Consider the following 27323-nt stretch of genomic DNA (forward strand, 5'->3'; position numbering starts at 1 on the left):
CCGAAATACCTCTTCTGGGCATATATCCAGAAGATGTTCCAACCGGTAAGAAGGACACATGCTCCACTATGTTCAGAGCAGCCTTATTTATAATAGCCAGGAGCTGGAAAGAACCCAGATGCCCCTCAACAGAGGAATGGATACAGAAAATGTGGTACATTTACACAATGGAGTACTACTCAGCTATTAAAAACAATGAATTTATGAAATTCCTAGGCAAATGGATGGACCTGGAGAGCATCATCCTGAGTGAGGTAACCCAATCACAAAAGAACTCGCACAATATGTACTCACTGATAAGTGGATATTAGCCCAGAAACTTAGAATACCCAAGATATAAGATATAATTTGCTAAACGCATGAAACTCAAGAAGAAGGAAGACCAAAGTGTGGACACTTTGCCCCTTCTTAGAATTGGGAACAAAACACCCATGGAAGGAGTTACAGAGACAAAGTTTGGAGCTGTGACGAAAGGATGGACCATCTAGAGACTGCCATATCCGGGAATCCATCCCATAATCAGCTTCCAAACACTGACACCATTGCATACACTAGCAAGATTTTGCTGAAATTATCCTTTTCTTTATTCAACATGAGATTCCTTAGGAAATCAGTTATTTGGGACACACAGTTTTCTTTTCTTTTCTTTTCTTTTCTTTCTTTCTTTCTTTTTTTTTTTTTTTTTTTTTTTTTTTTTGGTTTTTCGAGACAGGGTTTCTCTGTATAGCCCTAGCTGTCCTAGAACTGACTTTGTAGACCAGGCTGGCCTCGAACTCAGAAATCCGCCTGCCTCTGCCTCCCAAGTGCTGGGATTAAAGGCGTGCACCACCACTCCCGGCAAGGAGGGGCATGAGTCTCTCATTAAACTTTTCCCTAGAGGATTCTGACCCATTATTACCAGTTCCCAAATCAGGTGTCATTCCCAGCTCTGCAATCTATTTCCACCTCTACAAACATTCTTAAAGATATGAGGAGGATATCAAACCCAATGTCTACTCTTAAACATTGGGTCTTCAGTATAAAGTAAAACCAGCCAGAGTTAAGTACTAGCACATCTACAGGATTCGTTCGGCCTATATGATGGTCTACATTAACTGTCAACCTGATAGAACCTAAAATCACTTGGGAGATAAGCCTCTGGGCAAGTCTGTGTGGGCGTGTTTAAACTGGGTTAATTGAGCTGGGAAGACTCATCCTGAATGCTTTCAGTACCACCCCATAGACTGTGGTCCTGGACACAAACAGAGAGAAAGCCAGCTGAGTACTAGCACTCATCTGTTGAGTTCCTGGGAGCAGGTTCAATGTAACCAGCTGCCTTAAGCTCCTGTCTGAGGTCTTCTCCAACAGGAAGAACTGCACCCTCTCAGACTTCAAACTAGAATAAACCCTTCCTCTCTTAAGTATCTTTTACCAGATATTTTGCTCACAAGTCACATGAATAGACCTGAAGGCTTATTTCATAAGGAACTCTCCCAGAGGGCTAAAATGAAAAATTCTAACAAGATGGCAAATAACTCCAAGGTATGCAAGGTAGAGAGGGTGTGCCTGGACTACACTGGTTCCCTGTTCTGGATTCTAACTCTCACTCCAGCAGGGTTCTTTGCTCATATCAAGATATTATGAAGCCAAAAAGGAGTCTTTCCCCTAATACTATACTACAAGGGGAATAATGACTATGTAATATGGATTCACACAGAAACATCTGCATATAAGCTTTCTCCCTCAAGGACTCTGCATGCAAAAACATGGAAAAGATGTTCCCTTTAATAGGAAGACTGGAAGGAACTGGATAGGAACTGGATCTTTCCCTTGCTGGCACTTAGTGCTTCCTATTGAAGGCCAAGTTATCTACCCATAATGTTTTGTATTCCAAAATCTTACTGATCTACCAGCCCCCAGCAAGGGTCATTTTACCACATGTCAATCAATACCCAACAAGCAAGTTCTCTTGGGGAAGTGTCTACAGTGGCATTCTGAGGGTGGAACTTCCCAGGAGGAGCTTCTACCTGCCATGGGAAAGATCTAACCTCAAAACAATTGCACAACCTATTAGCATGTTAGCATACATACCAGGTTAATGGCATGACTGAAATTTCAAGTCATACAAAGTAAACAAAAAGATCAATGAAGATTTCTGTTAGGAGAAATAAAGACAAATTTGCAGAATTCACCACAATTTCAGCATACAAAGGACAATAGCCATGAAGGTACAAATAAGTGCACACTACTGGCTGCACACCCTGAGTGGCTGTGGCCTTCTTTTTGTCTACACTGCTTGTTGCTATGGTTTCACAATCTCATGGGATGCCTCATTCTTTGTCGAACCTCCCTTTCTCATCTCTTCTATTATAAAGGTGGGCAGGTACAAGAGCCACAAAGAATGTTGTGCAGAGTGGCCAGAATCACCACTTGGTAGCTCTGTTCTTTGGCCAAGTGACTTACCCTCTTGTCTCAGTTTTCTCTCCATCCAATGGCACTATCTTCTCACAGAGGAGTATCATGAGCACAAATGAAAAGAAACACAGCCTGGGCCCATCACACCCAAGGCCATCAGAGGTATGAATGTTGTGGGATGGTATGGAATCCTACCCCTGTTTTTCTATGCTCAGACCTACTGGGGAAGGATTTGCGATTAATAAACATAGAATCTGTGGCCTGGAGTGAGGAGCAAGCACCCACCCACCTCAAGCCCAGGAGCCTGACTTGGCCTTTCCTACATGATGAGCGGGCACACATTTTTATTTAAAACTTAAGCCTAAGTTGGTCCTTATACCATTAGGAACCTGAGCTTGAGTCAAAAATGCCTATCACAGGGCACTGGACCACTCATCTAGAAAGGTGATATCATTTTCAGTCTTTGAGGTTGGTTCTATGTGTGGCTACTGCTGGTACTGGTAAGTTTCCCAAAAATATGTTACAGCAGAATTCTCAGGGTACAAGCAAACCTGACAGCCTGGCTCAGCTACCTGCTTCAGTACACCTACTGAAGTGACAAATACTTATAAAAAGTAGAAAAAGAAGTATACACTGTGATTTGAATCTTTCTGTTCCCTCTCCACCCTATCTCTCACCCTGTTTCCTCCCTCTATCTACCTCTGAAGTCTACTTTATTTCCCCATCTCAGTGAGACTCAATCATCTTCCCTTGGGCCCTCCTTGTTACTTAGCTTCTCTGGGCCTGTGGGTTGTAGCATGGTTATTCTATGCTTTATGGCTAATATCTACTTATAAGTGAGTATATACCATGTTTGTCTTTCTGGGTCTGGGTTACCTCATTCAGGATAATCTTTTCTAGCTCTATCCATTTGCCTGCAAATTTCATGATGTCTTTGTTTTTAATAGCTGAGTAATATTCTATTGTATAAATGTACCACATTTTCTTTATCCAATCTTCAGTTGAGGGACATCTAGCTATTACAAATAAAGCTATGCCTATAAATATAGTTGAGCAAGTGTCTTTGTGGTATGGTGGAACATCTTTTGAGTATATGCCCAGGAGTAGTATAGCTGGTTTTTAAAGTAGTTCAATTCCCAATTTTCTGTGAAACTGCCAAATTGATTTCCAAAGTGGTTGTACAAGTTTGCACTCCCACTTGCAATGAGAAGTGTTCCCCTTGCTCCACATCCTTACCAGCATGAGCTATCACCTGATTTTTTGATCTTAAGACATTCTGACAGGTGTAAGATGGAATCTTAGAATTGTTTTGATTTGCATTTCCCTGATGACTAAGGATGTTGAACATTTCTTTAAGTGCTTCCCAGCCATTAGAGATACCTCTGTTGAGAATCCTCTGTTTACCTCTGTACCCTATTTTTAGTTGGGTTATTTGGTTTGTTGATTATAAGTTCTTGAGTTCTTTATATATATTGGATATCAGCCCTCTTACTGATGTAGGATTAGTGAAATTCTTTTCCCATTCTGTTGGTTGCCATTTTGTCCTATTGATGGTGTCCTTTGCCTTACAGAAGCTTTGCAGTTTCATGAGGTCCCATTTATTAATTGTTGATCTTAGTGCCTAAGTTGTTCTGTTCAGGAAATTGTCTCCTGTGCCAATATGTTCAAGGCTATTCCATTAATCAATCTGTCTGTTTTTATGCCAATGCCATTTGGTCTTTATTACTATTGCCCTATAGTATAGTTTGAAATCAAGGATAATGATACTTCCAGTTCTTTTATTTTCAGGATGGTTTTCGCTGTCCCAGCATTTTGTTTTTCCATGTGAAGTTGAGTATTGTTCTTTCAAGGTCTATAAAGAATTGTGTTCAAGTCTGGGGAGGACAGAGAGAAAACTGTGAGAGAGAACTGGAATTGATGGGAAGGGGCATCTCTAGGACAAGCTAGAATGAAAACTCCCAGGAATCTATGAAGGTGACCCTATCTAAGACTCCTAGCAGTGGAAGATATGGAACCTGAAATGGTCATCTCCTGTAACCAGGCAGGATTTCCAGTGGAGGGATGGGGACACCAACACAGCACAAAACCTTCAAACCATAATTCATCCTCCCTACAAGATATGCAGGGATAAAGATGGAACAGAAATAGGGAGAATGGTAGCCAGGCGGTGGTGGCACACACCTTTAATCCTAGCATTTGGGAGGCAGAGGCAGGCAGATTTCTGAGTTCGAGGCTAGCCTGGTATACAGAGTGAGTTCCAGGACAGCCAGGTCTACACAGAGAAACCCTATCTCAAAAAAAACAAAAATAAATAAATAAATAAAAATTTAAAGAAAGAAAGAAAGAGAAAAAAGAAAAGAAAAGAAAAGAAAAGAAAAGAAAAGAAAAGAAAAGAAAAGAAAAGAAATAGGGAGAATGGCCAACCAGTGACTGGCCCAACTTGAGACCCATGCCATGAGAGAGAGCCCACCCTTGGCACTATTGATGATACTCTGCTATACTTACAGACAGGAGCCTAGCATAACTATCATCTGAGGGGCTTTACTCAATAGCTGACAGAAACAGATTTAGAGACTCACAACCAAACAGTAGGAAAAACTCAAGGAATCTTGTGAAAGAGTGGCAGGAAGGGTTGAAGGAGCCAGAGAGGTCAAAGACACCACAAGAAAACCTACAGAATCAATTAACCTGGACCCATAGGGGCTCACAGAAACTGAACTACGAACCAGAAAGTATACATGACAGAACTAAGCCCCCTACACATATGTAACAGGCAATGCAGCTTGGTTTTCCTGTGGGTCTCCTTACAGCAAGAGCAGGGGCTGTCTGTGACTATGCTGCCTGCTTCCTTTCCACTAATTTGGGCTGCCTTATCCTGCCTCAATAGGAAAAGATGAACCTAGTCCTGTTGCAACTTGATAAGCCAAGGCAGGTGATACCCATTGGAGGCCTCCCTTTCCCTGAAACGACAACAACAACAACACTGTGGTTATATTGGAAGAGGAACCACTAAAGGGTCTTGATCCCAAGTCTATCTGGGTTGACTTAAAGAGTAGGGAAAGAGTGTTATAGTAAGGAGCTAGTCAAGGTGCTCCACCCACCACTCACCTATCACTGTCTTAACTTCAATCTTTCCTGCCAGAAAGTCTGATAAGCTGTCAGCACCGTGTGAAATCTCTTCCTGGTAGATAAATTCCGCCTTTGACTGGCACCAAGCTTTAGCCTTTCTTTTTCCTGAGCACAGGATTAACTCTTTGGGCTTCATTGTTTTGCTAGGCTCACAGTGGACAAGAAGGACACCAATATTTCCTTAGAATTTCTTTTCTTCTGCCAAGGGTTGCATTGCATTTAAAACAACAGCCATCCTATCTGTTAACGGGTTATGATTGCGTGGATGGCGATGGCATAGTAGGGTTGCTTTTGTCGTTGGGTTTTGTACCTAGATTGTCAAAACCCCAGATAGAGAAACCTCTGATCCAGCTGACAGACAAAGAAGGGCCACATTGCACACTGTGGAGGATGGACTGACTCCAGGCTATTCTTTTATGGAAATAGAACCTTGTGTCTCTTGGGTTGGAACACTCTAGAACAGACTTCTCCCAGGATGTGAGGAAAGAGAATGTAGTTAGGAACTAGTTGTAATTAAGTATGTAATTAATTAAGTCTAGGAGAAATCACCAGTTGGTGCATACTGAGACTAACCAATAAGGTAGAAAGACCTCAGGGGAGCAGAGCCCAGGGCCATGGATCATCTCTTTACACCAGGCCTTGCTATAATCAGTAGCTGACAGCTAGGCCAGTCTTGTGCCTGGAGGAAGTTTCACCTATTCATCTAACATGTTGCCCCTTGAGGGAAATTACCACATGAATATGCCACCACTCTTCAGGTTGCTATGGGTGATAAGCAAGTGACTCTTGTGACCTCATGAGACAGGCAGGTGCTGTAAGTCCCTAGACAGGTTCCAGGTAGGATTGGCCAGAAAGACTAAGAGTTCTGAAAATCCAGGAGGTCCAGGTTAACAAGCAATTGAATAACAATCAGTCATTCAGATTGCTGAATCCATCATTCAAGTTCAAGTGAAGAAGGGAGGTCCTGGGAGGAATCATGTCCAGAGGGGCCTGGGGGCGATGCCTACTCCATACACATTATGTACATGTCTTTCATTTATAAATTCATAAATTAGAAATGATACAAACTGTTTCCCTGGGTTCCACGAGCCATTCCAACAAAGCCCCAATTTGTCCCCTGCTAATCAAAAGTGGGGTATGCAGTGGGGCCAGGCTTATAGGCCTCAGCCTGGAACCCAGCTAGTTACACTAACTTCTTTATAGTTGTAAGGGTCAGAATTGAACTGAATGGGAAGATACTCAGTGTGAAGATACTCACTAAGAAGTGCAATGCCCAGAAGTGCCCTGTGTGAACCAGACTGCTCAAGACTCAGTGGGGGGTGGCAGATCCTGAAGCTTGCCCCTGTCCTTGGTACTTTTTCTGTTCAAGCCTTAAGAGATCTCACCGTGGGCTGTGGAGAAGGACTGGTGTTGAACCTGTGTTTGCACAGAGATCTTGAAAGGTTACAGGACAAAGTCCAAGCTTAGGGACCATTGTATAAGCTCACAAGCCAATTAGCCAGTCCTCACTCTTATTCAGCTGGGAGAAGACTTATGCAATGGAACATGCTGGGCTTGGGAGGACCTATTCTTTTTTTAGTACAAGATATGTAGCCTCAGCGAAGACCAAGTCAAAAAAGATGAAAGCAAGACCTGAGGCTATGGGGGAAGCTGGCAGAGATGGTTTCTGAACACTCTTGGAATTAAAAGTTTTCATTTCTCTACACCATGGACTTTGGTCCTCAAGTTCTCAAGAATTCTGCATAACAGGGATATGTGGGGAAAGTGACAAAGAATTCACTGGAAATTTGCACCCCATGGGAAATGGTCAAGCAGAACATAGCAAAGCTACAACTAATTCCAGAACAATATTAGAAAGAGATATCTGTGCCTCTGGTTTTTATCTAATGGAGTTAAGTAATGTCCCAACTGGGACATGCTATGAGAAAAGCTTATTTTTCTGGCTTCAGTGCTTTCTAAAAATGGGTGTGTTGTGGCTGGCCAAGGCATCTGTCCAAAAATGAAAAGATCACATACAGAAATCTAGAATATAAGGGCTCTTACCTTCCCAGAAGGTCAAGAAGATAAAACACACACACACACACACACACACACACACACACACACACACACACACACACACTCCCAGCCCCCTCCCCTACATATACATCCCTCAAATATACATACATATATACATACACACACCCTCCAGCTCCCTTCATCCCCCCCCATACACACACACACACCACACTCCTACAGGTGAGGTTAAGGACAGCTGAGACAAAGTCTCACCCTTCCTACATCCATATCCAATAACCAGTGGAGAGCAACCACTTTGGGAATCAAGAGCAAAGGTCTGTTTACCTGCCTGGCCAGCCCATCTGACCTCAGAGAACAGCACCTGGACATAACATTTCTTCATTTGGCCAAGAAAATGCTGAAGGGGTTTGCAACCCCATAGCAAGAACAATAATATCAACCAACCAGATTCCCCAGAGCTCCCAGGGACTGAACCACCAACAAAGAGTACACATGGAGGAACCCAGGGCTCCGGCCACATGTGTAGCAGAGGATGGCCTTGTTGGACATAAATGGGAGGAGACACCCTTGGTCCTGTGAAGGCTCGATGTCCCAGTGTAGGGGAATACCAGGGAGGGGAGGAGAGAGTGGATGGGTGAATAGGGGAGGGGGAGGGGAGATGGGATAGGGAGTTTCCAGAGGGGAAACTGGGAAAGGGGGTAACATTTGAAATGTAAATAAATAAAACATCAAATAAAAAAAAAAGAAAATGCAAAAGCCAAGAATTATAAAAGAGGAAATTGCAGTGGATGCTACTATGGACAGACAGACCCCTTGCAGGAGAAGAGGCAGTCATAAATGAGGGAGGGACAACTTCATTTTGGTTTGTGTACTTTTCAACTTCTCAGCACATAGGATTTCCTGTAACAGTGTAAAAATGAACACCTTTCTGGTAGCCAAGCAAAACCATTAAAAATGCTTCAATTCAGGGGCTACAGAGATGGCTCAGTGATTAAGAACACTGGCTGCTTCTGCAGAAAACCAGGTTCAATTCCCAGCACCAACATGGCAGTTCACAATTATCTGTAACTATAGTCCCAGGGAATCTGACACCCTCTTCTTGCCCACCATAGACACTACACAAACACACATGTAGGCAAAATACTCACCTATGTTAAAAAAAAAAATGAATGTGCTTCTAAATCTTTCCCAAGTACTTATACTTCTTAGAATAATAAAGCAATGAACACAAAGTGGAGTGGCGCTGGGGCAAGGTTACCGAGGGCTAAGCAATCCTGTGCAGCACTTAATTCATACCACCTCTCTACCCAAGAAGGCTGGGTGCTGTGTATGACCAGTTACACGTCCAGACAGGAAACCAAGCCTTGCGTGAAGAAGCAAGGGAGCATGGCACCTCGTCTGTCCTCAGATCCCTTCTCCTGCCCCGATAACACAGCTTTTGCCTAACAGGCAGATCGCCTCCAGAAAGCCCTGTGCACCCACTGATAAGGTGGTTAGACAATTTAAAAAAAAAAAAAAAAACACAAGGGAAACCTAAGAGTGTGGTGGGAGGAAGCAAAGCAACAGACCTGAAGGCCAAACAGGCTAATCTCAGGGAAGCTCATACAGCATAGGGTATTACATGTATTTGTGACTCCTCTCCATGTTTTCCAAGTTGTTAATTTTGGAACAATATAAAGTCTACATTTGAGACAGAATGCAGCACTTGAAGCAAACTGTGTCTAAATTCCAGAACTGTGGGCAACAGCATACCATGGCACGCATGTCCCTGCCTATGGACGTGAGGCTCCCACAGTAATCAAACTAGGGACGTGATGAGGCCAAAACCACAGGAAGGGCAATAACATGTCAAATAAAGTTGAGTGGGTGAAATGAAGCCTTTTTAAAAGTTTATGAATTTCTCTATTGGCTTTCATAATGGACGAAACTCACCCTCTCCTTTATTCCTGGGCAGGCAGTTCAATTGTGCCACCACACAACTCCAGAACTTTCCATCTCCCAAACAGAAGGGCTGTCCCCACAAAAAAACTAATTCCGTGCCCAGCCCCTCCCAGATGGACTGCATCTAGAGCCTCACCTAATACCGCTTACAGTGTTTGTTCTCTTATATCTGGACATAGTAAAAGGTCCTCATACACTTGGAAGAACATGTCAGTATTCCTTTCTTTATGAGGCTGAGTGATATTCTCTGTCCATACTGATGTATTTACACAGCTTGGGCTGCTTTCCCTATTGTCTATGGTGAATGGCATGATTCTGAGCAGGATTTTTTTTTTCATTTTTTATTAGGTATTTCGCTCATTTACATTTGCAATGCTATACCAAAAGTCCCCCATAGCCACCCACCCCCTCTCCCCTACCCACCCACTCCCCTTTTATGGCCCTGGCGTTCCCCTGTACTGGGGCATATAAAGTTTGCGTGTCCAATGGGCCTCTCTTTCCAGTGATGGCCGACTAGGCCATCTTTTGATGCATATGCAGCTAGAGTCAAGAGCTCCGGGGTACTGGTTAGTTCATAATGTTGTTCCACCTATAGGGTTGCAGATCCCTTTAGCTTCTTTGGTACTTTCTCTAGCTCCTTCATTGGGGGCCATGTGATCCATCCAATAGCCGACTGTGAGCATCCACTTCTATGTTTGCTAGGCCCAGGCATACTCTGACAAGAGACAGCTATATCAGGGTCCTTTCAGCATAATCTTGCTAGTGTATGCAATGGTGTCAGCATTTGGAAGCTGATTATGGGATGGATCCCCGGATATGCTAGTGTCTACATGGTCCATCCTTTTATCTCAGCTCCAAACTTTGTCTCTGTAACTCCTTCCAAGGGTGTTTTGTTCCCACTTCTAAGGAGGGGCATCTACACAATGGAGTACTACTCAGCTATTAAAAAGAATGAATTTATGAAATTCCTAGCCAAATGGATGGACCTGGAGGGCATCATCCTGAGTGAGGTAACACATTCACAAAGGAACTCACACAATATGTACTCACTGATAAGTGGATATTAGCCCAAAACCTAAGATACCCAAGATATAAGATACAATTTCCTAAACACATGAAACTCAAGAAAAATGAAGACTGAAGTGTGAACACTGAGCAGGATTTTGAGCAGGATGTGCAACCACTATTAGCCTAAAGGCTTCGGTTGCTAATTCACCCTGTAGATGGACTAGTAGGAATGTACTTCACTCACCCACTCTCTGAGGCTACTTTTTTTTGGCAATATGAATATATTTAATGCTGAACTTCTGTAATGTCTGCATCTCTGTCCCTCCTCAGCTGCCAGGCCAGCTCTTGGCACTAATCCACTGCTCCTGAGAATTGGCAGTTTCAGAAAACAACAAACACAAGCTGCCCAGCTCCCAAGAAGTACAGTCCTTATCTGCCACTGACAGAGTCAATGCTGGCTATTGAAGCAGGCATTTTCCCAAGAAGGTACCAGGAAGGTTGGGCCCCCTACTCTCTATGCCTCAGTTTCTATCCTGTAAAAGTGACCACAGGGTCATCTATTTCCAGTCCTTACCAGTTGCATGGGCTGTACCAACTTCAATATTACAATGCTTGCCACAGGCTTCAGTTCCTTCTGCCACTCTAGTATCTTCCAGAGAGTTCTTTGGGTTCACTAAGGGGATAACATGGGCATATGACTTCTGTACTAGCAAGGGTTGGAGAGCCTCCCTTGGGCTAATGTCATAGCACTGTAGTAACTAATCTGGTCAGTTTTAAACAATATCTTGGACCCACATAGCCCACCCCAACCCGGCACACTTGATTGTACACCTGGAAGTTGGGAGAATAGTCAGGCTCTTGAAGCATCTGTTATTTATGCCTGTGAGAAGAGAAAGTAAGCTATTTATCCAGCTAAGGAAGAGGAATAAATACGTCTGATTTTACAAATACTTGGCTCTAACGATAGCCAAGCAAGAGGGATACACAAACCTGGCTCATCCAGACCCCGAGTAGTGACAGCAAAGGAAATAAAGCTGTAACTAAGCAGATGAATCTCCAATGTCATGAAGTATAGTCTTGGTACTAAAGCATGCATATAAACTGATAGGTTAACAAGTACAAGAGATCCTTGCTGTGAAGGTAACACCAGGTGTGCAGGGTGAGGAGTGATAGCATTCTCCTCCCAGCCTGGGCATACCTGGGATCCCCTCCAAGCTGTCTGCTAAACACTCCCTACTCATTTAACTTGAAAGTGAAACAGGTACAGATCTTTCACATGCAGGGGTGGGGAATACACAGATGGCTGCAAAGGAAGGAACTAGGCCTACCTTCAGGATGGTCACCACTGTGGGAATGAAGCTAAGACAAAGAACAGAACTATTGTCTATGTCACAGCCTAAAAAATATATATATTCTCTTCACAGAGACAGTTGTACACAGATACTTGTTTCTACAGCAATATTCACTATAGTTACAAAACCAGCTTAGATGTCCAACAAGAGAGGAATGCATAAAGAAAATATGGTTTAGATAACATGGAATCCCTTTCAGCCATTTAGAAAAATGAAGTTACAGCATTTATGGGAAAATGGATACAAATGGAGAGAATCTCATTAAGACAAATACTGCCAGTTTATCTCATTTGTGGTTCCTAGATTTTATATAGATATATGAGATCATATATGTATAATATGACATACAAGCATAAGCTAAACTGTTAGGGCAACAGAGAGGACCAAGAGTGGCAAGCAAGTAGGAGATGCTTACTTTAAAAAAAAAAAAAAAATGTGTGCAGATACCCTTGGAGGCCAGAAGAGGTGTCAGTACCCTGAAGCTAGAGTTACAGGAGTTTGTGATCTAGTCAGTAAGGATGCTAGAAAGCAAACTTTAATCCTCTGCCAAAGCAGCAAACATTCTCAACTACTGAGCTATCTCTCTAGCCCAAATCTATATATATTTTTATGTACATAGAAGTACATTTCCAAGAGTTGGGATGAATGGCACTGACAGGTCCCTTTTCCTCTTATAGTAAGACTCACTCCTCTGATATCCATAAGAACCACTTCCTCTTATAGTAAGACTCACTCATCTGATATCCATAGAAACCACGGTGGCAAGGGTGTCCCACTAGCCATGTGGGGCAGGTTTTTGAGTTTTGAAGATAACTGAATATTAGGCAAATCAGCCTTTTTTATTAAAATTATATTTCAATTTTATTTTATGCATGTTGTTATATTTGCCTGAGTGAATGTCTATGTGCTGTGTATTCCTCCTGCCTGTAAATTTGAAGAGAGCTTTTAACCACATAGAACTGAAGCTAAAATCTGTGTAGTGCCATGAGGGTGCTAGAAAACAAAAGATGTTTTAAAATTCAAACCGCAGACAAAATTTTCAAATGTCATGATGGTGGCAAATCAAATAATCCATTTTTAATATAGGGGAAGATTTAGGCCCACAGATACAAAGTACACAGCACTAATAATAATCATTAGCAATAAAGGCAGTGAGTAAAAGACTGTATGTAAATACAGCAGGCTGAAATTCATCTTTGATTTTTTGATATTTCTTGGACTCAGTCTTGAGATTTCCTTAGACTTTCTGGTCAGTCTCATATGTGCATCTCACTTATAAACTCAAAGCAATAGGACTAATTCTATATACCACACGGCACTGGCTCAGAAACCCTGCCTCACATGGGTGTTTTCACATACGTACACATACCAGCTTTACTGAAAGAATTCAGCCTTTTAGACTGAGCACTCAAACACTTTCAACACATTGGTAGCTATATGGCTATCAAACCCTCTGCTTGCAGGCAACCACTCCAATCCCTACCAGGCCCTTCCCCCACCAGGTCCTGGCATCTCTAGCCAGGTTCTATTAGATGGTTTATCTGTTCTGGGAATTTCATATGAAGAGAGTAACATAACACAGGGCTGCATGATATTTGTTGTTTTTTGATACAAAGCCTCATGTTCCCCAGTTTGGCCTTAAACTCACTATGTGGCTGAAATTGACCTTGAACTTCTGATCTTCCTGCCCCTACCTTCTAAGTATTAGGATAACAGGTACATACCACAATACCTAATTTATATGCTAGGGATCAAACACGTGCTTCATGCATGCAAGGCAAGCATGTTCCCAACTGAGCTACGTCCCAGCCCCCAATAACATGTTTTCTAGGCTCACTGATGGTGTGCAAAAATATGCTGGTGTTTTTGTCCATCTCAATGCCTAATGATGTTCTCTTATGTGCAGACTAGACTTTTTTAGTTCATTTATCCAATAATAATCAATTTCTCCCAAGAATAATGGTTCCATGCTTGCAGTAACTCTGAAGCAAGGCACGTGCCTATCTCCAGCTTGATATTTACTAAGTACACAGGGGAAGATGGCACAGTTCAAACACCCAACTCACCTTCTCCTGGGTTGACTTGACTACACTGGATACCTTCTCAACTGTCAGCTGCAAGGATTGTGGCCGTGGGTCCTTCTGGAAAGAGAGACGCAGTGGACCCTGTAAGAGAGAGGCTGTATGAAGAAGAATGCATAAGTGTAGCCTGGGTTTTACTTATTTTTAAATACACACTTGCTACAAAATTAAAAATTAAAAAAAAACCCTGTAACAAAACATCCCAGCAATGGTTAAATATCAGTAGGTTTATGCAGGCACACACACACACACACACACACACACACACACACACACACACACACACATAACCAGACATTGTTGGATCTTGCTCAGCACTTGGCAAGCAGGACCCCACAATGATGGAGATGGCTACTGTCTCAAAGATGAAGCAAAGAAGCATTGTGCTGAGCCCTAAGGTTCAGAATGGAGAAAAGTGCCCAGGGCAGGCTGTGGATGCACTTTGCCCTCTCAGCTGTCTCCTCCTTAGTAAGGAAGTGCTCTTCTCTGGAGGGAGAGAATTACCTCTCCTGCTTTATGAGGTTGTAGGTACACTAGCTTGAGGTGACATCTCCTTTCTCCTCTTTCACTGCTGGGCAGAAACTCAGAGCCTGGAACCTCTCTGGGATGTGAAATGACACAGAAGGCTACTGACTGGAAAGGAACCTGTCTAGTAGCTGTGTCTAGAGTCTTTATCTCACAGCCCTCCAAAGCTGCCTGGTTCCCCAGCCACATAGTTCAATAACTCCATGCATTCTCCAGTGAACTCTTGTGTCTTTCTTGTTTGTGTGTGTGTGTGTGTGTGTGTGTGTGTGTGTGTGTGTGTTTAAACGTTTGTGTGAATGCAAGCAAATGCCTGTCACAGTCCAAACATGGAGATCAGAGAAAATTCTTGGGTGCCAGTCCTCACCTTTGTTCAATCTTGTTTGAGACAGTCTCCATGCACAAGGCTACCTGACAATGAACTTCAAGAATTTTCTTGTCTCTTTTCTCACCATATGAGCTCTAAGTTTATAAAGACATGTGCTACCACACCTGACTCTCACATGTGTGCTGTGGATTCAAACTCAGATCCTCATACTTGTATGGCAAATAGTTTATTCATTGAACCAGCCCTCTCTTTTTCTAGGGCAGCAGAAGTGGGTGGTGTCTCTCAAGTTAAAAATTTCCCAATGAGGGCTGGGAATATAGCTCAGCTGGCCAAGTTCCTGTCTAGCATACATGAGGCTTTAGATTCTATTGTCATGGTGCTACATAGTGCTGAAATCCTAGCACTTAAGAGGTGGAGGGAGAAAGGTCAGAAGTTCAAGCTACTCTTGACTACATATTGAGTTTGATGCCAGCCTAGGTTATATGAGACCTTGTTTTGCTTTTCTGTTTATTTGTTTGTTTTTATTTTTAAATCTCCAGATGGCAGATATATTAAACCAATGCCACGAGGCAGTAAAATTGATGCCTTATAAAAGTAAACATGGGCTTGGTCAACAAATCAAGGACTCTTCTCTTAAAATGAGTTCTCTAGAAGTCCCAGCTTGTATATCAAGATGCTCTTAGATCAAAACCTTCTTTAAATTTTCCTGCCAGAGAGCCTTTACTGTCTGACTTCTAACTGGGTAGTGAGGAGCTACTGCCTTTTGTGTGTTCTGTAAGCCAGGACTCCATGGCTGTGAGCTAGTTACCTATATGGGTATGAGCAAAGATAGAAGACAGAACTGGCATGTGATGAGACCAGAGATGCTTTGGCAGGCCTGGTGCAGAATAGCCATAGCATAACTCTCTCCCGATTTTCCAAGAATCCCCAGAGATCAAATTCAAGTATAAAATACACAGTTCATTTAGATTTAGGATTTATAACCTCACCCTGTGCTAATAGCATCTCACTTCTCAGTCATGAGAGGTGGTAAAAATCTACATGGCGCCAGGTATAGTGGCGCACACCTTTAATCCCAGCACTTGGGAGGCAGAGCCAGGCAGATTTCTGAGTTCAAGACCAGCCTGGTCTACAAAGTGAGTTCTAGGACAGCCAGGGCTATACAGAGAAACCCTGTCTCGAAAAACAAAAAACAAAAAACAAAAAAAAAAACACAAAACAAAACAAACAAACAAAAAAAAAGACCTACATGGCAGAGAGGATGAAATCACCATATCCAGGCTGTTCTGGCAGAGTCTGGGGCTGAAGCTGGTTCTGGGAGGAGCAGCTGGCTAAAGACTCTATGAACTTGCTGAAGTCACTGTACTATGAGTGAGTTGACCTTGTGGCACATAGAGGCCATCAACAAAGTGCCTAGATGCTAATATAAGCCAGCAAAACAGAACCTCCCAGAGACAACCCTAGAAACACTGGACACAGACTCTGTCCTGGAGTCATAGCAGGGCAGGTAGGATCGAAGCTCCTTCCTGTGGTGCCTTCTGGGCAAAACCACAGAAAGATCTTTAATGTCAAGGGATGTTCTTACAAAGAACACAAATTATAGGTTAAAATAAGGATAGAGAGACTACTCAATTCCTGCACTGCTGATAGTCTGCTAGAGGCTAGCAATACCAGTCCACAGCCACATGCCCAGACTACAAAAAGACTCTGCACACACATGAGAAACCCATCATATAGGAACTGCCAGAAAAACATACATTCACACACATATCCATATTACACACACACACACACACACACACAAAACACACCAAACAAAAACTGAAAAGTTAGGTAGGTGGCCTTCATACTCTGGCCCATAATACAGAGTCTCTGTGATTAAAACTATGGCTATGTGCAATGGTGGAGAAAATGTAGAACAGGCTGATTCCAAGTGGAAGCTCAGCCACAGGGCCACACGTGGAAAACTCCATACCAGTAAGCTTTGTTTCAAACACAGGACTGTTTAAAATCTGTGACAAATTACTTTCAGTATGTACTGGCCACCCTAATTGATCATGCCAGAAAACTAAAACTGAGGAAAATGGCTGGAGATGTCTCAATTGGTAAAGTGCTTGCTATGCAAGCTGACAACCTTAATTCCAGCCCTACAGGCTAAACAAAACACCCCAATGTACTGATGCTTGCTCTAAATCCCAATAGGGGAGGTTGGACTAGCAGACACAGGAGAATACCAGAGGCTCACAGTCCACGAGTTCCAAGCCAATAAGAGAGCCTATCTCAAAAGACAAGGTAGATGGCACCTAAGGGATGTTTTTGTGCACATAAATACACACACACACACACACACACACACACACACACACACAGGAAGAGAGAAGACTAAGATGAACCCTGCTGTTGAGTTAAAAAGGAGAGTATTGATATACATTCATAGCTTAGAAGTCAAATACTGGTAGACATGAAAATACAGATATTTTCATGACCACGCCTATGCTGATGTGCTATCTGCGGGAAGGGTCTAGAACACTGAGAGCTGAGCAGTGGTAGGCATACACAAATTCTACATCCTCAACTGAAGTTGCTCAAAGAAGTGATTGGATCCAGGGCCAGAGAAGAAAATACATGTAAAGAAAAGAAACACAAGTGTGGGCTGACAAGAACACAGCTGGCTAGAGAAACACACAGCTGCAATTTTGGCAGCAAAGTAATAGTAATGATACAGGATCAGAACCCATTGAATAATTTAAAGAACAAACAAACCACAAATCCAAAGTGATGTATACAACCAGCTAAAATATACATGGAGGAGTGAACGTTATCTCTCTTAGCAGAATTCCAGTTGATAACATAAAGAAGGAACTAGCAAATCACCATTGAGGAAACTCCACATAGGTAATTGTTGTAGGTGAGTCACACAGAGGGACACCAAATTGAGAGCAAAAACATCCAAGAATGCATCTCCCAAGACAAAGTAACTAGAGCCAAATGTGAAGACATAAGGCACAAAACCATCTCACCAAAGGAGCCAGGATCCACTCTCCTAGTAGCAAGTTACACCAATACCATGAGCTCCTCATACTGAACAGTCATGGGTTGCTATTTCTGTATGTACAGTCTCAAACCAACAGCAGGATAAAACACAAATATTCAGCAAAATAACAACAACACTCTATACTATTAAGGTCACAAACAATAAGACAAAATGAGAAACCATTACAGTCTATGGGAGACTAAGTAGTACTAAGGGTCACTAGAGACCTGTGGAAACCTTGAGCAATAAGATGTGCAGAGAATGCTACTGAGATTGGGAAATGCTTTGTTTTCTTATTAAAGGGATTGTGATAAGTTAACTACTTGTAGTGTTACAATGTTAATTTCACTATGTTTTTAGTTGTAGCTACATTGTGCTCAGGTTAACCTCTTGACTTCTACAGTGTTAATTTTATTGAGTGCTTGGTTATAGTTACACTGTACCTAGGTGAGCCCATTGTTCTACCTGAATTTCTCCAGTTGTAAGTTATAGCAACCCTGTCCCAACAGTCATTCTGCTCTAAGAATTGAGTGATAGTTATGAGATGCTGGGTGAGGAACACATAGACACTCAATTACTCTTCCAACTTTCCTGCAAACCCAAAAGCAAATCAGTTTTCAAAGGAGAACTTTCAAAAGAACAGTCCATCTTACTTACTCATGGTATACCAGGCTCTGTTCACAGCCTCATACAGGCTCATAACATCTGTATGCACTCCCTTCTGCAAACATACAGAGAGATCAGACTTGTCCAAGACCACACAGCTAGTGAGTACAGAGTTGGGAATCAAACTCCAGCCATGGCTCTCACAGATCTTTCCCATGGTTAAAGAACTCTTTTCCCTCTTCAGACACTAGAAGTGGTTTGGAGTTAGCTTTGGCTGATTTTGGTTGGTGTGGATAAGGCACCCCACTCTTTCCTGAATTCTTGTTGGGAGCATGGCTGAATTCAAAGAAGAGCTCCATTGGCACTTTGGGCTTCACACTACTGATCTACCGTCACCGGCCACCTTCCCTTCATGTTTCTTTGTTCAGAATGCTAAAACAGAGCACATTAAGCAGGCTGCTGTTCTTGGGGCCTGTTGGCTCCAAGTCTGAGGCTTGCATTCAGATGCCATGGTGTATGTGACATTGTCTTCTCCTTCTACAAGGCCTGTCTTTTAACCCACTCATACACAGGGCTTGCTTCCAGTCACTTCTGAGCTGGGCATGAAATCCACCTCTGTGTGGAGAGACCCAAGTTCTGCTTCAACTCACAATGCAGAAAGCAAATGAAGGCATAAGTGACCAAGAAGGAAACAAGTACAGGCTGCCTGATGTGTGGTTGGGGCTGCATCCTTACAGAATGGAAGAAGCCAAGAAATTAAATGAGAAAGGAGGCACATAGTACTACAAGGAACTCTGGGATGCCCAGTGGAAAGGTCCTTGTACTGGGAATAGCCCTGAGTATATAAGCTATAAAAAGGGAGACTGGGGTGTGAGGGGCATGGTAGAGTTCACAGAGTTGTCCCAAACCCATTTTAAATCTCAATGGGGGGGGGGGGGACAAACTGATCCAGGGCCCTTACTTGAGTGGCTGTCAAGAGTCTCACTACCAGTCTTTCTGTGCACAGCTTCTGCCATTGGTTTTTGTAAGCCCAGCTTGAAAACCACTAAATGAAGGCAAGACAGTGCAGTTACTGGCCACTATTTACATGCAAGCTTCCAAATCTGAGAATTCAGTGCTATTCAGACATGTTCTAAGTTCACACTGACTCCCCATTCTCCAAAGACTATAAATTGCCTAGCAGTCTCACTCAATTATTTTAGAATATTCCTATGAGGGAATCCTGAATTGAAGGATTATAGAAATGAGCAGGTCTAAGAATCTTCCTAATCTAGGACCACTGCTAGTTGAGGGCAGAGAGGAAACACTAGAGAAACCCATGACAACAGCACCTGAACATGGGCTCTGGGACCTGCATGTTTTCTCAAGGGCAACAGGGCAGAAGGGATGACCTGAAGCCACAGACGAGGCTACCTGCTACCAGCATGCTGGCGTCCCAAGCCAGGGCTTTGGAAACAACAATCTTGGGTAATCTTGGGTGGTGTAGGAGTATGGGCCATCACTAATGTAACTGATTATTACCACAAGCCAAAGTATTCAGGTGACTACAGGTCAATCACGGGGTAACCCTGAGCAGCTATCTTCAGATAACACAATACTTTCTGGGTTCTCTGGCTCTCTGTTACAGAAATATGGCCCCAACAATAAACATAAATTTTTGTAAAGACAATCTTGATGAAGAAATGAGACTTAATGTTAAAACCGTCAACTATAGGCATTGCTGGGTACAGTAGATCTCTGGTTGATAGATGGCGAGAGACAGGTGTGTACAGTGGCTTCTCACCCAAGGGGAAGAAAGTATCTCCTGTTCTCTAACCTTCAGCTAAGCCAAGCCCTTCTTGTGAATGTGGCACCGTGACAGAGAAGCATGCAAGGGTAATTCCTACTCACTGGAAGATTACTCACCAGATGCCAGATCTATGATGGCTTCCCCTCTTTCCCACCTAACTAATCACCCTATAAACTACTTATGGAGTGATGGTTGGAATCTGGGTTGGAGTTCACACAGCTACACTTATAAGAGCACAAAGAATCCACCTTGAGTCACTTCTTAGTCCTTGGATCACAGGGATTCAGTTACATCACACAGGCCCTCTTCATTAGACTTTATTCAGAAGAAACACTTGAGGCTCAGGATGAATTTGCTTCCCACAGGGCATGGCTGTAGCTTATGTGGGACCACAAAGAAGCCAGATCTTGAGCTCTCCATTCTCAAGCTCTTGAGAGAGAAGGGCTTGAGCAAAAAGTTTGAGTTTCTTTCCATTGTAAAACAACTAAGATGGCTTAATGAGTAAAGTGCTTGCTGTGTAAGGATGAGGATCTAAGTTAGATTCTCAGAACTTAGAAAACTAAATTAGGTATGAAGCAGCAGCATGCTTGTAATTCCAGCACTGTGAAGGCTGTGGAGGTTGTAGAGTCAGAAACAGGTGGATTCTTGGAGCTTGCTGGCCAGCCAGCCTAACCAAATCAATAAGCCAATCAGAAACCTTGTCTCAAAATACAAAGTGAATAGTGTCCTTGAGGTTGTCTTCTGGTCTCTCTCTACATGTACACACATTACATGTGCACCTGCATACACATCACACACACAAATACAAACCTAGCATAAAATCTGGAATGGGACTGGTTACTGTTTCCACTGGGTAGAAAAGTTCCCTCTTCATGGAAGATGCTGGATCTGATTGAACATTACTAGTGTCTCTCCATTCCACTCCACCAGTGACAGACCAAGTATTGGTTGACTCCCAAGTATTAGTTCCCTACCTGGCTGGGGCAAAGAGATTTCAGGACAGAGTCAGGCAAGGGACCTCTAGGCTGTTGCTGTCTGTGCCTAGAGCAGTCTGGGAATGTCAGCCTAATCAGGGATTAGTGGCATTTGAAGTGGGAGGAGGGCAGGGAGAAACTCCAGCAGGTGTGGTGGCTGGTGTCAGGCTCTCACTAGTATAAATGCCTGCATCTGTTCCCCACGTGTCACTACTGTAACAACAGCCACATCCTAAGACACTGGTAGAGAGGTAAGTGACTGAGTTCCTATCTACATGCAAAACCCTTCATTTGAATACAATCAGGCAGCATTCTCGGGTATCAGGCATCAGTCAGTCAACTAGAACAAAACTGTACTAAGGAATAGATAGCCAATACCAATTTCTGTGCAAAGTGCCCCCTGTAAAGTTACTTTGAGTTTAAACCCAATATGGTACTGGCACTTTCAAACAGGAGCTCTCTAGAGATAAATGTCTGAATTTGTCAAAGAGCAGAAAACAGACATGACCATGCAAACAAGCCAGTGTCTTTTCAGCCAACCCCAACCCCATGCCACCCCTAACCACAAAGGCCAGAGTGACAGATAAGAGGATTTCACCTGCCACTAATTCCATGGGAATTCACTTGCCCAACCGAGACCAGTGTTAAGGAAGGGGCTTCCTCTTCTATCTAGTCAACCCTCCAGGCACAAGAAGCCCTGGGAGCGTGTCTAGAGTGATCCTATCTTAGGAAGTCAACCAAGAAATGGCAGGAAATAAAACATCCAAAATTCACAGAAGGGGCACTGACTCTAGGCCACCAGTGTCTACTTCCTACAGATCATTAACCAGCACACTTGCTATCACCCTACTGAAAGAGAGAGAGAGAGAGACTGGCATCAGCTCAGGCAACACTGTGTTCTCTGTACTGAAGCCAGGCTTCTAACACCAGATCAAATGACAGTCAGTGACAGCAGCTTCATGGTGGGGTCATGTTTACTCCTATATATGAGGACACATGGCTTGAGTACTGACCCTGGGTAGAGGTCCAGCTCTGATGACTGCGCACCTATTCTAGGTGTCAAGACAGATGTCAACTGACCTTGTAGTCTTTGCATCCAAAAAAGTCTTTTTCCAAGAGTCCAGAGCAAAGTCTCTTGTACTGTTGGATTTGTGCTAACTCATACTTAAAGCTTTTTTCTTTTTTGTTTGTTTGGGTGTTTGGGTTTGTTTGTTTGTTTTTTCACTCAGTGGCTACATGTGCCAAGACCATGGCACAAAGATCAGGCTCAGGGCCTAGTGGAATATTCTGAAAGTGGATAGGTTCAGTGTGACAATGACTGAACATTATGATATTCACTGTGTTCAAGGCTGGCAGTGTGGGGCTTCTCCGCTGGGCTGTATAGCAGGTACAGAGGCCTGTGTACCTGAAGTTGAGGGACAGCTGCAGCGCTGACAGGTGCCAGCTCTGTCCCACCAACCTAATTCCCCTGTGGAATGCCTCCAAATTGTAGACGCCAGGAACTTGTCCTTACACTAACATCTCTTAAAAGTAAAAATAATTCTGCAAGCAATTAACAATGAAAGAAACAACCACAGGAGTATGAGACATAGAGCAGGGTAATAAGCCCAAGGTGTGAGGTCAGCACATTTGGGTTCTCATCTTGGCTCTGACACCAAAGACTACTTTAACCTTCCAGGCCTCAGTTTCCTCAGATGGATGATGATGATGACATGCTAATCTGGAAGTGACATAAGCATTTACAGTCCCCAGGGCTATAGCTGAGAAGCAGCGAGATCTCAATAAATGGTCACTATTCTATGTGCTCAGAAATGCAAGCCTTTTAGAATTTAGAAGCTTTAGGCAGAGAACAAGATTCTAAATGAAAGCACATTTGGATCACAGTTATCCATTTATCGGGTTCAAAACCAGTAGGTGTCCACTCGGAATCCTCTAGGGACCGGCTGGGTGGTTCTCCCACAGAAAGCCTCACGGAGCTTAAGACGTTTGCTGTGTGAAACAGTCAGTCACTTTGTTAACTCCCCACCTCAGGTGCTTCACTCTCCCTAGTTCTAACTTCAAAGAACGCCTTTCCTCGGTAGGCTCTGGGTGGCGAGTCAGGGACTGTGGCGGCCTCCCAGGAACAGGGCTCTTTCTGATGCCCCTCTCACCTTCAAACACCACGCCCTCCTAGGAACTCACCCCTCTCTTTTCGGCCTCATAGTTCAGGGCGGTCACCCAAGCCGCCTGCCACTGGTTCCCCCAGCTATCCCGTGTCAGTATCCAGGAAAGGAGTGTGTCCGACTCCCGGCGCCTTAGCTCATCCGGCTCCGCCCGCCGCCGGGGCGGGGGTCGCGCCTTGGCCAGCGCCCACTGCGCCAAGTACAGGCCCACGGTGCCCAGGGCCGCGACGAAGAGCGACACCAGGAAGAGCCACTGCACCTCGCTGAGCCACGAGCCCATGCTGACGGCGCATACCCGGCGAGCGCGCCCCGACTTCCCCCAGCAGCCGTGGCCGCAGGGCGCGCGGAGCTGGCGGGTGGCGACTCAGGACATCCGCCGGTACGCAGGGGCACAGGGTCCGGGGCCTGGGAGGCCAAGGCAGCGGGGAGGGCGGCGAGGACCGGTAAGCGAACCAAATTGAGCGCTGCGCGCCTGGGAGCCAAACGCGGGACAGAGGAAGCTGCTCCCCACGCGCGGTTGGGAAGTGCAAGGCAAAGGCTCTTCTTCCCAGCTTGCCGCCCGGGTTGTCCCGCCCGCGGCCCGTAGTAACCGCAGGAGGCCGGGCCTGGGGGCGGAGCAGGAGCGGAGTCTCTTTTTACAGCTCCGCCTCCTTAAAGGCCCCGAGGGCCCTCACGGCGGCGTTAAGGGCGCAAGTCCTCTCCTGCCACTACCTTGAGTGGTGGGTGAGAAGGTGTCGGGGTGCCTCGCTTGGCGCGCCTTGGCTGGGAACTGTGCGCTGGCGCGTGGGTGGGATGCCCAGATAAAGCGAGAATTCCAAGAATTTCCCCACTGCCAAGACTAGGATTTTGCAAGGCTAGCCACAGCAGCCTGTAGCTGTCACCCTAAAGTAGGCTGATGGTCGCTGCAATATGGGGATGATGCCTGTCCTATTTCAAGATCCAGGGAGGTGCTTGTCAAACCTAGGCCATAGTTCAGGATGTGCATGGATCATCGACTTTGGAGTGTGTGTGTGTGTGTGTGTGTGTGTGTAAGTATACATGTGTGGTATGGTGGGAGGGGAATTTGGTATGTTGTATGTGGTGGTGAGATTTGTATGTGCACAGTACCCGTTTTTTGTGTTTTGTGCATTTGTGACAGCTTTCTGCATGCTCATCTTGAGAAGTTTCAGAAAGTTGTCAGAAACATGGTTCAGCTGTGTTTTCTGCAGCTGCATCAGTGGAACTGGACTTCAAGTTAGGCTAGGTGGACCTAACATTCAGCCTTCTCCTAGTATGTTGGAGCAAAAGACTGGCTACATCAGGGGAGATATAAGCCTAGAATCAGTGTCCCTACCACATTTATCTTTGAGGAGAAACGTGGGGTGGCAGTTGGACAGAGGGACTTTGTGGAAACAAAATGGAATCAGTTCAAGGTTGCTAGGATTGAACTTGAACCTCTCCTAGCTAGGATATGGGATTAAAAACTCCCTAACCCTAACCCTGTCTTGAAAAAACAAAAACAAGCAAAAGAACAAACAAACAAGCAAAAAAAAAAAAGTAAACAACAACAAAACAACCCTAACCATGTCTTTCAAGTTACCATAGGATGATGAACCCTACCTAGCAGGCATAGTACACTGGCTGGAGGCTCAGACTTACTCCCCTTTCCCTCTTTATATCTGGTATTTTAGCAGAAACAAAGAAAATCTGTTCTCATTGAAAGAAAAGGCTGTTTATTTTCTAACCTAAAGCTAGATCTATTCAGTTGGATGATGTAGGTCTTACCAGACACCTGGGAGACTAGACCACATCTACCTGTGTCCAAATCCACCTGTGTTCCTATGTGTATGTTGGCTGCTACTATGTGGGTGGTGACAAGGAGCTCATCTATCCTGTGTGACTGGTACAACCAGTCTCATTCTTCCACGGACATGTCTCAGGGGCTGCTTACCCAACTGGATTGTAACAAACTTCAAATTAACCACCATCCCTCATCTGGAATGTGTCATATTTCTATATGTGTCTACAAAGAGATTGTTGACATGTAGACATGGAGAGTGTCAATATTTGCTTCTAGAAGCAAACTAAGAGGAAATAAAGAATGACCCTGGCTTATGGGACAATGCAAGTGGTCAAAACATGCTTGCAACCAGAGCAGAAACACCTCCTAAGTTCATGAAGAGATCAGGCCCCTCTAGTTTCTGCTTCTAGTGGAAGACCCATTGGTCCTGGGCTTGTCAGGTGTTTGATTCCCCGTTGTGATATTCCTTGCTTCCCATCAGCTCCTGTTTCTTTCCCCACACCCATCTTTGACCTGGGGAGCAGACTACAGTTCTCCTGTGAGGGGTATCTACTCTCACTTCAATGGGTTTTATGGGTCTAATTCTCAGTCACATTTGGCTGTGGCCATTTGTTGAGTTTAATCTCTCTCTCTCTCTCTCTCTCTCTCTCTCTCTCTCTCCCTCCCCTCCCCCTCCCCCTCTCCTCCCTCTCCTCCCTCTCCCTCTCGCTCTCTCTTGTTTGTATGTGTGTTTGTAAGTATACATGTCCATGTGTGTTTCAAGTGCATGCACCCATGTACAAGCAGCAAAGGCTGGAGAAGGACATAAGGTATCCTACTCCACTTTCAGCCTTGCTCTCTTAAGACAGTATTTTTTTTTTTTTTGCTTCTATTCTCTCATATATTATATCCTGTCAGCAGTTTCCCCTCCTTCCACTCTTCCCAGTCCCACAAGTTCTGTGCCACCATTACCCCAGCACATCTTATAGGCAGGACAGATTGTAAGTCAAAGGTTTTGTGGCTGGGTAGATTTCCCAGTCTTACTGCTACAATCCTTGCCCGGTTACAGAAGATGGCTAGTTCAGGCTCTGTATTCCCCATTGGGTCACTCTCAGATTACAGGGAGTTTCCACTGCAGTACATTGTCCCTTAAATGCCCCCTCAATTCCAGTTTTCTCTCCCAGTACTCTCTCCCTCCCTCCTTCCCTCCCATTCCAGCCTGATCTCTCCTGTTCTGATCCCCACCTGCTCCCAGTCTCTCCACAAAATCCGCCCATTTTCCCTTCCCAGGAAGAACCATTGCATGTGTCATCCCCACTCCCCCAGCCCTTTTGAGCCCTCCTTGCTACTTAGACTATCTGGGTCTGTGGGTTGTAACATGATTATTATCCTTTATGTAACAGCCAAGTGGTATTGGTTCACACCTTTTATCCCAGCACTTGAGAGACAGAGAGACAGGTGGATCTTAGACCAGGGTCAGCATGGTCTACAGAGACAGAATCTCTTTACTCATCCTAGAGCTAGGCTGATAACCAGCAAGCCCCAGAACTCTTCTATTTCTGCCCACTCCCCACCAACACTGGGTCACAGTGGGTGAAGGCATGCAGCCACATCTGGCTTTTTACATGGATTCAAAGAGATTTAAACTCAGGTCCTTCATATAGCAAGGGCTCTTACCTACTGATCCATCTCCCTAGTCCAGGTTTAACCACTCTTCAATACAAAATGTTGTGACTCTGGGTTCCTATGAGTAGGCAGGGTAGTGATCTATACATGAAGGAGGAGCCTAGTTATGTTGGCTGCTGCCCCTGGCTGGGTCCACGCTCCTCTGTGGTAGTTAGTGGGTGATAAAACATCTCCTAGCTGTTTAGCCTGTGCCTCAAACATTTTCCATCAATCCACAGAAGCCTTCTAAAGGCATCACTCTGAACATGGACGAGATCTTCCTGCAGTAGAGGGCTGGATATCATGGCAGAGTGGAGAAAAGAAAAGCACATGACCCATGTTCTAAATTCCCCTCCAGCCCCAGAGCCTGAAGCAAAAGTCCCCACTGCTCCTATTTTCATCTCAGACATTTTTCTGAAGTGCTTGACCTCCAGTCAAGAGTCGCATGTTGGATGTTCTATGCTGACTCACCCTGTCTTAGGGCAATTCTCTTATCTGTACATCAAGATTAGACATACTTCACCATCTTAACAACCAAGCCCAAAAGATATGAAAATGCT

General features: G+C 44.2%; 1 protein-coding gene across 6 annotated transcripts in view; it reads right to left on the reverse strand.

Annotated features, from left to right (window-relative positions):
• The window catches only part of C2cd2 (C2 calcium-dependent domain containing 2), a 70587-nt gene extending 43488 nt beyond the window's left edge, over positions 1-27099 (reverse strand). For 4 of the 6 annotated variants that reach the window (XM_011246109.3, XM_006522976.4, XM_011246110.3 and 1 more), the window contains exons 1-2: positions 23359-27099; positions 13910-14008 (exon numbers count right to left, since the gene is read on the reverse strand). In XM_011246109.3, coding sequence (XP_011244411.1) covers positions 13910-14008; positions 23359-23619 — 360 coding nt within the window. In that variant the 5' untranslated portion in view covers positions 23620-27099. The remainder of the gene's footprint in view (positions 1-13909; positions 14009-23358) is intronic. The other 2 variants (NM_174847.2, XM_011246111.2) reach the window with 2 other exon arrangements.
• Positions 27100-27323: the final 224 nt, after the last annotated feature.

Source organism: Mus musculus, chromosome 16, assembly GCF_000001635.26.
Source record: "Mus musculus strain C57BL/6J chromosome 16, GRCm38.p6 C57BL/6J".
In the NCBI taxonomy this organism is placed as follows: domain Eukaryota; kingdom Metazoa; phylum Chordata; class Mammalia; order Rodentia; family Muridae; genus Mus; species Mus musculus.